We start from the raw sequence: 14,643 nt of genomic DNA on the forward strand, positions 1-14,643 counted from the left end.
CTCAGTCACAAATGTAGCCTGCTAGTGTTGGAGCTTTTTAAATGCGCTTACGCACATGCAGCAAGGTCCTGTGAGAACTGCGGCACAGTCATTTGCGGGTCTTGTTGCGAGGTGAAATGGGAAACAAAAGGCTCATCGGCCTTTATTTACGCAACTTAACGGCTGCGTTTAGGTGCCTCTCAGCTCATTGTGTAACCAGTTCTTTCCCTTTATCTCGCACCAGCGCACTGTCCTAGTTGTGTGTTTTAGACCGAGGTTTAACATTTTCTCGACAGAATCACATTTTCTTGATAGAATCACATGCCTTCAAGCGCCCTGACTGCTGGCATAGAACTCCAGTGGTCTTGACTTTTACGATTATGAACATTTTTGATCGTAAATTAAAGCCAGCCTGGACGGGAAAACACCAGATTGAGATGCTGTTTTAGTTTTGAAGGAATGTTTTCATGACAGTGGACTGCTCTGCTCTCCTCCCTGCTGAACAACAGCCCACTCTCTTCTACATGCACATGCACATGCACACGCAGGCGCATGCACACGCACACAAACACACACACACACACGCGCGCGCGCGTGCAGACACAGACACAGGTCAAGGGATATGCACACTGGCAACATAAAGCAATATGAATTACTAAAAGGCAGTGAAAATTCGCTATTTTGCAGAGGATAATGTTGCATCAACGCAAGCCCATAATGCAAAAATATATGTTAAGCGCCGGACCAGGAGCTTGTGACTCACACGCACAATTTGCAAATGAACATCAGTCTTGATTTACTGCGAGATTTACGTAAGCAGTACAGTCGGATTTTGGTCCATTCAATTAGCTCAAACAGTTAATGGGTCCAAAGTTTACACCACTGAGTTTGACATGTTCGTGTACTAAAATATTTGAATCTTCATTTTGACAATGCACCAGCGAGCAAAACTATTTGGTCACTTTGGTTGACACAGTCCACTGTGAGCGACTGAAATTACCAGTAGTTGTATTTTGATTATAGAAATGGGTTAATCTCGAAGCTGAACCCGAAGCTGGCTGGAAACTCATAAACAAAAAGGCAACCTGATTTCAGCAGGGCAATGCGCAGACTCTACCTGCAAGCTGTCAACACATTCTTCGACCGCTACATTGCCTCATCGAAGACCTCATACCCAGGGATTTGCATCACTCTCAAGACCGGTGAGATAATGTTCGGGAAGTACTAGCACATATTTTTGATGGCATTTTATGACAATAAACCTACTGATACATATCGGAAAGAAACACGGAGATTTCTGCCACCAAGTCATTTTGATGGAGGGGTTGCACTGCAAAAATGTGGCCTATAGCTTGCCCCTAAATCAAGGCAAGTGAAACTGACAAATATTACAATTTCACTTGTTTCCATTGGTCTCTTTGGTCGGTGACATTATTTATTTGAATAAGCGATAAATGATTTTGAATTAAGTGGGATTATAGAGTAGTATCCTATAGCATTGTACTGCAGGATCAGAACAGCAAATGCGGCACATATACCGTATGCATATTAGGGCCTATTCTGCTTGCATAAGACCCATTGGCTCAGTCGCGCGGTCAGCTCCAGAGTGCGGAAGCCGCAGGTAGGCAGCATTTGTACAGAGACGGATGCTTCCCCCTCCCCCACAAACCTCCGCATCAGACGGGCTCTCTCCGTCCGACAGGGCCTGTCTGGGAAGACATGATGTCTGGTTGGTTGTCAAGATATTTACAGCAACACACCATGGCTGGTTGTCAGGATACTCATAGTTGTTTCTATTAACAGTTCATGAAATAAGTGAAACCGCAGTGGAGAAGGAGTATTTCACTCATCCTGGCAGATTGGTTTCAGCTTTTCAAGGAAAACATTTTTTTTTTTTTTTTTTTAATGAAAATGGAGGAATATTTGTAAACAGGTATTTTTTTTTCTTTTGCAGTTACGTTCCACCAGATATTGTACGCCGGGTACTAATAACCGACCACCACCTTGACGTTATAAAACACTTCCAAATGCACGGAAACTGACACAGCAGTTTTTATTTTATATTAATTTAAAAGTTTTTAGTCTGTGATGACATATTCTGTTTGGTTTCAATGGCGCCCATAGCTACAGTTTTAACATTTTACCAAGCATTACTGGAATTTAATTTAGTTTTGTAATTGAGTTAAATAATATTGACGGCCACACGACTATTATTGATATGCAGTTTTGTCTTTCGCCCATGGCTATTTATTGCTGGTCGAGTTGAAGAAATTGTAAAACAACTATAGCCTAGTGACTAAATAAAAACGTATACCAAGCCAATGAATTCCATGTCACTCTGATCTTTTGTAACCTATTTGAAAATTTACAAATTTAAATATACAGGCAATTTTCAAGTAAAACTATGTATAAAATAAAACTTTAGGGTGGGTTATGTGTGAGAAGATGTTAACTTGCATACCCATTAGCCTTCTTTAATAGTGTTTGTTGGTGGTTAATTTATTTATTTTCCAAATATCACAGTGATGGGTAATTTGGATGGTAACATTGAACATAATACAGCTTTGCAATGTTAAACGTGAGTATGCGTAAACTTTGAAAAACTAATTTCATCATTTAATAATCCACGTGTGTGTCTACAACCTGTCCACCGCAAATGAAAGATAATAACAAAAGTTAACCATTCAAGTTTGATATCTTTTAGACTCCATTGTCAGTTATTTTTTGCAGGGCGTGGTATACTGCATGAAGTATCGTCGCTGGCATGCTTGTAGTGAGAGAGTGGGGAGCTGATGTCTCAGGGAACAGCACTTTTTGCTCTGGTGGAAATGCGCCAGACGCTGTAATATTTAATATTAAGCTAATCAGGTACTTGCTGTCACCATAACTTTAAAATAATTGAATTAGTTCTTGCAAAACTTAAAAAATATAAAATATTTTATTTCTGAATTCTCTATTTGTCATTATATTTAATATGGGACTTTATTATGCTATTTCTCTTTTTCCTGAAACTTGAATTATGAGAATATTTTAAAAAAAACATCTATATTATATATTTCAGATTGGGAGAAAAGCACAGACAGGCCTATCCTGTGATTTATGGTTATTGCAACATAAAGTGTAACTTAATCAAATTATAGTATTTTTCCCCCCTACATTTAACAACTGCAGCTTTTATCTGTGAGACTGACGCCAATTTAACCAACGTTATATCATCCGTACATCTCTCAGGGTAACACTATTACCATTGCATACAAACCTTTGGAGGTAATGTGGAATTTAAGTGGAGTGTAAAGAAAATACACCGAACTAATGTGAACATACTGTCATTTATAATTCGCAAAAAGGACCTCATCTCCTAAAGTCTGAGCTTCCACGGAAAGTATGTTAGTTTGGAATGAGTCGGTTTCCTGAGGCGCAAAAACTGTCAAATTCCTGATCCTTGAAATAAAACACAGGGCATTATTTGGAGTTCTCTCCCTCTCCTCACACACAGCAAATATTTTTAGGGTGAGGATAACTAAATAACAGCTAGTTTGCATGCATACTCTAGTGTGAAGTTCATTCTTGTCTGTCTAGACTCTGATTACGACCCTGTTTGTCTGCGTTTTTTTACCTTGACCTTGGACTTCCGTGCATCTGCCATTTGGATGAGCCCTTCGTAGCTGCAATTTCCTTGAAACAAAAGAACTATAGTCTCTGTCCGAGGAAGGACAGGAGTCTGGCTTCCGTAGTATACGAATGCACAACGGTGGCCTGATTATTCCCAAGGCAGCCCAGCAGTGCAAAAATGTAGATAAAGTAGACACCCTTCGCGAGGCAGCTTATAGCCTTCTTTATGAGTGACTCATAGGATGGGCATCACGAAAAGCCTATTTTGTGGATACTGTGTTGGCCTATCCCATCCGTAATATTTCAAAGTAAAAAAATACAGTCAAGTTTAATTATTAACGCAGAAGTATTTTTTTTTTTTTTTTTTTTTGAAGGTGCTTCAGAGGAGAGGAGTAGAGTATTTCCACAACTGCTGTGATTATTGGGCCTGGTGACGAGATGAACTAAAAAGGCGTTTTTGCATTTCGAAAATAGCTTCAGCCAGTGTCCAGTCCCTCTAATCTGAAGGAGGATGTGAGTAAAATAGTGAACCAAATGGTGTCTAATTATATAAGGTCTAAAGCCTACACACTGTCCATCTGAAAGCGGCCCCTTGTTCTTTTTTTTTTCGCCTTGAAGCGTCAGCATCCACTTGTATGATATGAATGAATAGTCTATGAAACCGAAACATCACATGAAGTCGTTTAATGGCCACTTCAATTGTCACGTTATCGCTTAAAAAGCTTTTGGGCCTAACCGAGAATATTACAGCAGAGCATATCTTTGCCCAAACATTGCGTAAAGTTGTACATAAATTAAAGGCAGCCGTCTTTAATCGTAGATGATTACTGTAATTATATCTTCAAACTAAAAATAAACTGTACTGAAATGTTATTTGCAATGTCGGTATCTTACCTGTATTGGCTCTCACCTCGTCCTGTGGCTGTTACTGCAGAGGTAAAACGACACCCATTCAACTTTGCTAATACTAAAAGTCCTCGTTCTGCATCTCACACACACACACACAACACACACTCAGACACACACAGATACACACACCCTGTAGATACCCAATCATCTTTTTTTTTTTTTTTTTTTTTACCTGACTGATTAAATAAAAATGAGTCACAACTTGCCTAACAGTTAAAATCTGCTATATTTAGTTCCACAGTATCAACCCCTGTAAGGCAACAGTATTAGTAAACATGATAGTTATGTCCTGCTGAAAAGTAATACTGCACAACCAGGATTATTCACAGAATCTCATCTCAGCATGTTAATGTGACCCAGTGGAAGTTATATACGGGTTTAAAGGAAAGGAGTCTTTCCAAAAAAGCAGTCTTGATAAGACTGGACGGTTTACAGATGCATATTTTCTTTGACAACTGTGTATTTTCTTCATCTTTTCTTGCATTATACACACTAAAAGCATTCCAGATTGAATCGTTGTTTTAAAAAATATTATCCCTCTATATAATCAAACTAAACCTCAGCCGGAACACATCGCTTCCACCAAGCAGCAAACCAGGTCAGACACAAACTTTGCGCTCCAACGCCAAGATTAGTTTAAAAAATTTAATTAGAAATATATATATATATATATCTTTTTATTTTCCATGTACCAACTGTGATATGTATCATAGACGATTATATTCTCTGGCAGTCGTCAGAGTCGGCTAAATTTCACAGGTTGTTTGCGTTTACCCCAATCTCGTATCCAAACTCCCCTTTAAGGTTGCGGGTCTAGGTGATTTAAGCCAATGATATGACTCGGTATTCTGCAGGAAAATACTGTGACATGTGAGGCAGCGGGTCTTTAAAGGGCTACTCTGCCCCAACTCACTAGCCCAATCTCATAGGACTTGTTAGCGTATCACGTGCCAGATTCTTAATGAAGTGGACACAGGAGGGCTTCGTGTGCGCATGCGCTCGGTGTAAAATGTAGTTGGAAATGAGGTGTCCGTCTTGGAGTAGTCGACTTTTAAAAAGCATCGGCAGCCCCTGATATGACGACTTCGCTGGTTCTGCATCCACGCTGGGCGGACACCTTGATGTACGTTTATGAAAAAAGCCCGAATGAAAACAACCAGAATAAAAGCCAAACAATGGAGGGACTGAGCGGTAATTGCCCTGCGACCCACTGCAGGGACCTGATGTCGCACCCTGCGCTGGGACGACATTCTGGCACCATAGCGACCCACCAGGGCTCCGTCTACTCGGATATTTCCTCTCCAGACACCGGTCGGCAGTGTCCCGCTCCCCAGACATCATCCAGTGCGTCTCTGAGCTATGGCTATCCCTTTGGAAACCCGTATTACGGCTGTAGATTGTCTCATTCGCACAACGTGAACTTGCAGCAGAAGCCTTGCTCGTACCATCCCGCAGAAAAATATGCCGAGCCCAGCACAGCGCTGCCCACGGAAGAACTGTCTACCAGGGCGAAAGAGTTTACCTTCTACCCGAGTTTCGCCGGCTCATATCAGGCTGTTCCTGGATATCTCGACGTATCGGTGGTGCCCAGTATCAGTGCCCATCCGGAGCCGCGGCACGACGCCTTGATCCCCATGGAGGGCTACCAGCACTGGGCTCTCTCCAATGGCTGGGATGGGCAGGTGTACTGCTCCAAAGAGCAAACGCAGTCAACTCATCTTTGGAAATCACCTTTCCCAGGTACGGAAAAATTCTGTTTAATTATCTTTTAATTTTTCTTTTTCCTAAAAAAATAAATAAAAAAGATGTCTCCAACAGGCGGGAATTCATGTTAGTCCAGCGGCTTGTAGGTGTTTGATACCTGTGTCATCACATTAAGAAATCTATTTAAATGCAGTCAGATAATTATACTGTGCTCAGATGTTATTGCCCAGTCTTTGAATTTTGCTATGTTAAAGTGCCAGTATCAACTTACCAAGAAGTCCAGCGAAACAATAAATGTCTTGAATAAACACACAACTCTCAATCCCCATGTCAGTTATCAAATGTCCTTTATGGACTCTGAGATTAGAGGCAGGCATATTCTTCAGTTTGGCATTAAACAAATGGCCATGCATTCTCTTAGAAGTGTGCGAAAAATGCCAAACAGAATAGTTAGCTCAAGCAGCTTTGCAGCTTCATGGCCTTTCAACGGTTAATAGAAGTTCGGCAACTGAGAATTTGCTGTCGTCAGTTATTTGCAGGGTTTTTTTTTTCTTTGAAGTCATTTGATGAGTTTCGGTCAGGTAGAATAGATAGGGACACCAGCGCAAACCTTTGCCCTCTGTATGACAATACAGTGACTAAGCTAGCCTACTGTGTTTGGATTGTGTCAATAAATCTCAATGCCCTGCGATGGGTCCTGTCTTTTGCATGTATCGTGATTAATTTGTCTATCATTTGCATTGCATATGGACCTCGGCTTCATGTTACAAAACGGTTCACAATTACTTATCAGTTCACTGTACAGCCTAATTCCTTTTGCGTTACTTAGTACCATACAACATGCAGGATATCTGATCATGGACACACTGGCCCCACCATTATGCAGTTTACAGTGTTTACTAGGCTGCTTCTTCTACCACAAGGGGTTTATTACCTTTGTGAAATCTGAAAGTATTTCAATTTCAGATATGGATGATCTCACGCCTCGACAGAACTTCCTACACGACATTTGCCCCCCTCTTATATTGAAAATACACAAGAGCAAGCCACGCAAGCACGGGCACGCAGTCAAATGCGCGCGCACACATGCGCAAAAACACAAGCGCACGTTGTCCATGTCTTCTGTCACGCTTGACAGACACACACACGAACTGATCCACATAGACACACACAGAGAGAGAGAGAGAGAGAGAGAACTGTTTTGCTTTAAAATACAACAGCTACAAACACAGTGAACGCCACTAAGTTATCCTCAATTTGTTTATGACAGAATATATAATATAGAAGAAGAAGAAGAAGGATATGATGATGGTAATGTTTGAATATCCATTTGCCTAAATTAAGATACGAAAATCTTATATGCACATGAACAGTGGAGGAATATTCTCAACCTGTGACTATAAAATTACACGGGGGTAAAGAGCTTCGTGTCTCACGGCTTCCCACTGTTTCTCAAGTTATTGCCATACTTGTCCTGTCATGTTGCTCATTGGCTGCCTTGCACTCAGCTCCAGTCTTGGCGAAAGGGTGTAATCCCAGAACTTTTCTTATCTGTACAGATAGGCAAAGATTTCCGTTGCCAAAAGCTTTTTTGGCTTTTAAAAAGGTTAAGAAAGAGCACAGTGGGGAAAAATGTGGCCTAAAGTTCACGGGAAATCAGGGAAGTATTTTAAAATTGCGAACTTAAATGACGTGTAATACGTGTAATTTGTGATTATTCAAAACTTAGTTTTCAGTTGTCAGTTTAGTCGCCAGATATTTCTTTCTGCTTTTTAACCAGGCGCTGGCCAGAGTATTGTTTCCACAGGGAGACTTATTGTAGCTTATACTTGCAGTCTACCCGGCAGTTTAATTAAACATATCTACCAGAGATTTATCTAAGATACCAATAACAAGGTTAGTTGTAGAGTTTAGTAGATTGGCAACCAGCAGATTAAGTAGCTATTGACAAGCAGGCTAAGGGGGAAAACAAAAGATCACTGACCACTGGAATCAAGTCACAGTTGTTGGGGCTGTAACTTGATAGTGATTGTTCACTTACAGAAAGAAACGATGGTCTATCAACAACGTAGAAACTCACTATTCTACGTTGGTGCACATGGATGCACGCTTAGATGTTTTCATAATTGCGTTCCTATATGTCAGGTGCAGTACACCTGAAATCCTGAGTGCAATACCCCCACCACCACAACCACACACACGCACACACACAGACACACACACACACACACACACACACACACACACACACACAGACACACACACACACACACACACACACACACACACACACACACATAAACACACAGAGAGAGAAAAAATGCGCGGGTTCGACATTGAGAATTAAGTTATTTAAAAACTACTTTCTTATTTTCTAATTAACTAAATATTTCCCACTTTGCTTCAGAGGTAAACTGGTCTTGTCAGCTGCAGTGCTACTGATTTTGTGACGTGAACCATTGCGGTGATTTTTTTGCACATAGTGATATATTTTCCTGCTAATTTTCTTCTTTTCTTACAGATGTTGTGCCATTGCAGCCTGAGGTCAGCAGTTACCGTCGTGGGCGTAAAAAGCGTGTCCCTTATACCAAGATCCAGCTGAAGGAGCTGGAGAAAGAGTATGCAGCCAGCAAATTCATCACCAAAGACAAGAGAAGGCGCATCTCGGCCGCCACCAACCTCTCAGAGCGTCAAGTCACCATCTGGTTCCAAAACCGGCGAGTCAAGGAGAAGAAGTTTGTCAGTAAATCCAAGAACAATCACATGCACACCACTTGATAACTTCGGCGACCTCCTTCAAACTTCAACTCATACCTTTCAAAACATCATGCCATATATTTACCTCTTGCATTGAAAGTCGTGGCTGAAGAACATTTTGGCAGTGTTTTTTTTTCTTTTCTTTTTTTTTTTCTTTGTTTTTTTTCTTTTATTTAAGTTCAATCATATCCATCGACCATGCCACCACGCCCCCCGTTTTCAAGTTAGAGATGATGCTCTAAAAACTGTGAAAATATTGAAAATTCACTTCACATTTGTTTTATATGAATGTACATATATAAATATATAATATTTAAAACGATATCTGTATTTCAAAGACAAGTATTGCGTGTTTTTCTTTCTTTCTTTCTTTCTTTTTTTTTTTTTTTTTTTTTCCAAGCCAAATCTCAAAAGGGACTGATGACAATTCTAAGACTTGCAACTGGCATATCGAAACAGAAGAGGCGGTTCCTTTAGTGTCATTTTAGAAAAATAATCGCCATAATGGACAAGAATTGTTGTGGCATGATGACACGTTGAACTTGAGACTTAAACAGCTTCAACAAAAAACTCACAGAGAGGACTTTCGGGAGAAAGAATGATTTCTTTTTTTAAAAATTTTTTTTTAATTATTATTTTTTAATTCCTTCTGTTCCTCTGTGTGGGATATGTTTTCTTAAGCCTAGGGTAAAACAAAGGCTGCTATGTTGTTAATCTGTATAGTGCAATGCCTTTATTATTTAATTCATATTATCGAGTATGGCAGAACTGTAAACTGGAATATCTCAAGACCTGTATGTTTTCCTTTATCAGTGAAGGATTCTGTCATGCAACTGGAATGATTGTAAACCATTAAAAGTCAGTGAGTATTACACATAAATGCACAATCGTTTTATTTTGTTTTGTCTTTGTTAGTGTAGCATTGGAGCTGATCACACGACTTGTACGAAGCCTGTAATTTCTACTTTCGTGCAGTATGTGAACTGTATTGTGCTGTTGAATTACGTACTGGTAACGTGTTTCATAAATAAATGATGATTATGAAAATGCTCAAATATTCAAGTCAATCAGCCATCCTACTCGCAGATTGTCCTGTTGGTTTCGAGTTACATTGGGGTTATTGAGCAGCAAAGGCTCCGATCACTGTCGCCCTGCCTCTTCAGCCTGAGTCTGTAACATCAGCAGCGGATGGGTGGGTGAAGATTTTATGTCGCACAGTGCTTGATCAAGAGTTATTGGGCATCCTGGAGTCTTGTTAATGGCAACAAGGGGTGATACAGTGATTAGTCACGTTTAGCGAGCCGCGACGCGCATTTCCTGACACTTGCAAACTTGGAAGAAATACCAAATGAATCACGATATTTGGATTTAATTTCTCTTTATTTATATTGAGGCTATATTGAACTATTTATTATTGAGGCTTGCTGACACGCTGATATTTCGAATGAGCCCGTTTAGAGAAACACCACAGTTGGCGGTTGTGAGAGAGACGATCTCACTATGTCCAAATCTACGCCACCCGTCTCTCCAGCTTCCACCGCGTTTTAATTCAAAGTTGATGCCGAAGATTTTTTACCTGTTTACTTGGCAGGGGTTCAATTGGCAGAATCATCGCAAGACAAGCGATGGATGCCGCAGCTCTCGCTGACACGTCGACTGGGTTACCGCAGAATATTATTTCCTGTCCTACACCCCACAGGTAGCCGAGAAACTAATTGTTTTCCGATAATGTGAACGTCAAAAGCCGCACCCTATAAGAACGCAAATAACATTTCTCTCTCCGACACCGTCCAATGTATTTCAAGTCCTTGCCCATATTTGGCTGATCAGATGTTTACAACACATGAGCCAATTAAAAAGGCAAAACACTCGCTTGCGTACATTTACTCTTGCAGCACGTAATTCAGCCACGCGCGTATTTTGGGCTACATTCCGCAAACACCGTTTCAGCATGTAAAGAGCACAGGTGAGTTTCGCATTGAACCTGAGGATGCATTTAATTCTGTTGCCTATATGAAGTCCTCGTTCTGTTAATCTAAACTCGTGTTAATGGTGATAGTACACATGCGCCCACTGACGCAACACCACGCGAGAAAGTCCAGGCCAAAGCTGCACTGTTGTTCACAAATCACGTTAATTTACAGATTTTTCATATGTTTTCCCGCATCCTCATTTATGAAGAGGGGGGGGGGGTTTCTACACACACACACACACACACACACACACACACACACACACACACACACACACACACACACACACACACACACACACAGGCAGCCAGTGTCATCACGTATAAACACCTTAATGTCTCAAAAGTTGGACCACTTTCGGCTGCAGTTATGAAAATGAAGAGAGGAAAATCACCATTTGGAAAAATAAACGTTTGGATACGACTGTCTTGAGGGTAATCAAAGTCGATGTTGGTTTCCTCTAATCTGTTTAAGACAAGTCTGTCTAAACCTGTAATTTCGATTTTTAATCAGAATAAACCTTGACGCAGATTAGCCTTCATGTCAGATGTGCCTGGAAATAAATGCGGCCTCTGTTTTTCTTTCTTTAGTCGAATTAATTCACGTCTGAGGCCTAGATATTAGCCTAATAACTTGAATGTTGTAGCTGTTGACGGAAAAAAAAAGATCCTACTGAAATTAGAGTTACGGTGCGAGTTTTGCTTTTTTGTTTTGTTTTAACTTCCCCACGGACGAGTCGTTGGCTGGACCGTGTCACTTTTTCCAGGTTCTTCAGATCTTTTGAGGGGTTTGATTAGAATCCAAGGCGCCAGACGTCAAGTTTTTGTTCGTCCTGTTCCCGGATTTTCAATCCTCGTGGAAAGTTCTGGGTCTCCTGATTTACCCTTGACCATGACTATGCGGTCACTTTGACCTTGACATCACAGCAGATTGTGAATAATAAATAGGGGGCTGGACACCGATGCTGGCGGTTTGTTTGTGGGCAAACAAAGTGTTATTTCCCTGTCTAGACAGCCGGACTTAATGACATGCCATAAATACATAAAAAAGGGGAAGTGTAGCGATATCCTCTGACCTGCATCTCTGACCATCTCTCAGAGCTTTGCATTAACATTTGGGCGCTATTCTTTTGTGTTTTGCAGGCGTCCTCTAAAAGCAGTTGTTCCGCCAACCACCAATGGTTTCATGCACTCATCGTGAGGTGTGTGTGTGTGTTATTGACCACGAAGGACAGGTAGGACTTTTGACGTCTCACACCAACACCAGTAATCCACAGCAAGCAGCCATACTGCCTACACAGCGAGAGGAAATAATACTCCGACGTCGCACACAATATAACGATTAAAGGTATGGCCATTTTCTTCCTACCGCGGCAGTAGGCCTACATGGACTTTGCTTTATGACTTCTTTGCTCGCGACAAAAGGCAATACATTGAGGAGTCAACACTAACCTGGATTATGATGGATGATATGGATTTGTACTATTTATCAAAAATTATTATTTTCCTCAAAGTGCTAGGGCATGCAGCCGGGATCAAGTTGGGAGAAAAACAGGGCTGCTTTGAATATATGCATTGTTAACTCCTGATATTTTGGAAAATTATAACAGAAATGTTAATTTTGTCAAAGTCTTTTAGCAGTATATTATATGTCTGCCACATAACAGGGCTAATGTCAACCAACATAATGTAATGAGACCAGTAGAATATGCATTTAAAAAAAAAACTTGGATGTATTACAACGGACCAGTTTTGCTTTTGAAATTACATGAATATTTAATTTTAATTAAAGAAAGAATACGAAATAATATATTTCACAATTAATAAATACAGAAATATTCAAGTACTCAGATTCCAAATATTTTTACGTACAACTGTAAAAGAAAATCTGGAGGTACATTCCGTTAGTCGAGCATTACAAATTACACTGTCTAAAGAAAGTTCAGTTTTTACTGGCTAAACTTGTTACCCATAGTAATCAAATAGCCTGCACGCCCAGGATTAACATTTACTATGCCGAACAAAGGAAGACCCAGAATAAACGCAGCAAACCAGACGGCAACTTTTCCAAAAAAAAAAAACAAAAAAACAAAAGTAAACTACGATAAAATATTAGAGACACGTTGCACCCCGATTAGCTACTGCTTTTACCTCAAAAACGTGAAATGTAAAAAAAAAAAAAGTTGCATAGCTTTTGGTAGCGTGTGGCGGCGCCGAAGCTGCAGGCCGCTGTCAGCCAGACACATGAGACAGGGGGCTGATAACCTCTGGTGGTGACCAGGGGAAAATATCAGGAAGTGCTGCAACTGTCTCATTTAGGGATATTTTGGTTCACTTCATTTGTTTTTTTGCACTGTCATGATTTTAGCTTAGGTTTTGGCTCTTTTTTTCAATGCGTTTGACAATACTTGCGAAATATCGAGTTGACAGTCCTCCTCGTTTTAATGCAAAAAAGAGTTTTCTCCAACTGTGAAAGATTAAGGCCTTCTTATAATGGGCGGTACAGCAAATACAGAGGGTACAGCTCAAGCCACGTCTGTCCTCACCGTTTTCAGCTGTTTTGTTATGGGCTTGTTGTTGACATTAAAATGAACGTTCATGCAATGAAGGCATAGTTTTATGATTTATTTGGCCTACTGTTGGGGTATAACCGAAAGTCTGGGAATCACATGTCGGAGAAGTAGAAGACGACAAAGATAACCATGGTTTCGATATGCATGTCTTTTATTACTTTATTTAATTACTTATTTTATTTATTTATTGATTGATTGATTGATTTTTATTGTTTCACATTTTTGTATATGACGCTTTAATAACATGGTCAACACAATTAACAGCACCGTTAACAAGCGTTTTTTAGAATTGAAATACGAAGTGAGCCAAGTTTGCTTTGAAAATTCATAATTTATCGATCATGACTACAGTCCTGTATTGGATGATCAGTTTATATTTGAATTTCTTGATCACAATATTACACTACAGACACACACACACACACACACACACACACACACACACACACACACACACACACACACACACACACACACACATTAAAGTTGTTCACTCTAGAATTGAAACTTAAATCAATTGAAACTGAATATTGTCTTATTTGATCTTAATATGTTGTGGGACCTTATTGCATAACAACTTTACACAAAGTGACGGTCAAGTTCAAATGTTTGTATCCACAGGATGAGGCAGAGGCTTTACTGTAAATGCTAGTTGCTAGCGATGTTTCCTTTGCATACGTCTACATAAGACTTATTCAGATTGACTGACTATATAAATGTGCGTTATATTTTAATGGAGAAACTCCAACAATACTTGATTATTATTTCCAGGTGGACGTGGGTAATCTTCAACAATTTTAAGTGAAAGAATAACCATTTTATATTGGGTTTAGTTCGAATGGATGATGTTATTTATGTAGCAAAGCCGCATTAAATACCGTCTTTTGTTGTGAACAAATGATAAAGATCAGCCAAACCTCTCAAGTAAAACGTTAACACTTTTGTGGGTTCTTTAGGCTTCCCTTGGTGGTTTGTTTTCCTTGAAGGAAGCTTTAAAAGGGTTGCACAAGGCTATAACTGTGGCAACCTGCCTGCAGAGAATCAAAGAGAGAAAAAGGGAAAGAAAAGCCCTTTGTTTAGGCTATTGCCCCTGTCTGGACAGGACTAGTGGATTCGAGGAGGGTAATTTCAATATCG

General features: G+C 40.1%; 1 protein-coding gene across 1 annotated transcript; it reads left to right on the forward strand.

The window, feature by feature from the left end:
* The first annotated feature begins 5,450 nt into the window (after positions 1 to 5,450).
* On the forward strand, positions 5,451 to 9,157 carry hoxc13a (homeobox C13a). The gene is made up of 2 exons (XM_040152176.1): positions 5,451 to 6,240; positions 8,726 to 9,157. Exons 1-2 carry the CDS (start codon positions 5,577 to 5,579, stop codon positions 8,980 to 8,982), a joined length of 921 nt encoding a protein of 306 aa, XP_040008110.1. The 5' UTR covers positions 5,451 to 5,576; the 3' UTR covers positions 8,983 to 9,157.
* Positions 9,158 to 14,643: the final 5,486 nt, after the last annotated feature.

The sequence above is a fragment of the Xiphias gladius genome, chromosome 18 (genome assembly GCF_016859285.1).
Source record: "Xiphias gladius isolate SHS-SW01 ecotype Sanya breed wild chromosome 18, ASM1685928v1, whole genome shotgun sequence".
In the NCBI taxonomy this organism is placed as follows: domain Eukaryota; kingdom Metazoa; phylum Chordata; class Actinopteri; order Istiophoriformes; family Xiphiidae; genus Xiphias; species Xiphias gladius.

Bases quoted from the DNA above. Each gene is read 5' to 3' on its own strand.
- hoxc13a (XM_040152176.1), top strand. From the start codon at position 5,577: ATGACGACTTCGCTGGTTCTGCATCCACGCTGGGCGGACACCTTGATG. The intron at 6,241-8,725 runs GTACGGAAAAAT...CTTTTCTTACAG, and splicing joins TTGGAAATCACCTTTCCCAG to ATGTTGTGCCATTGCAGCCT.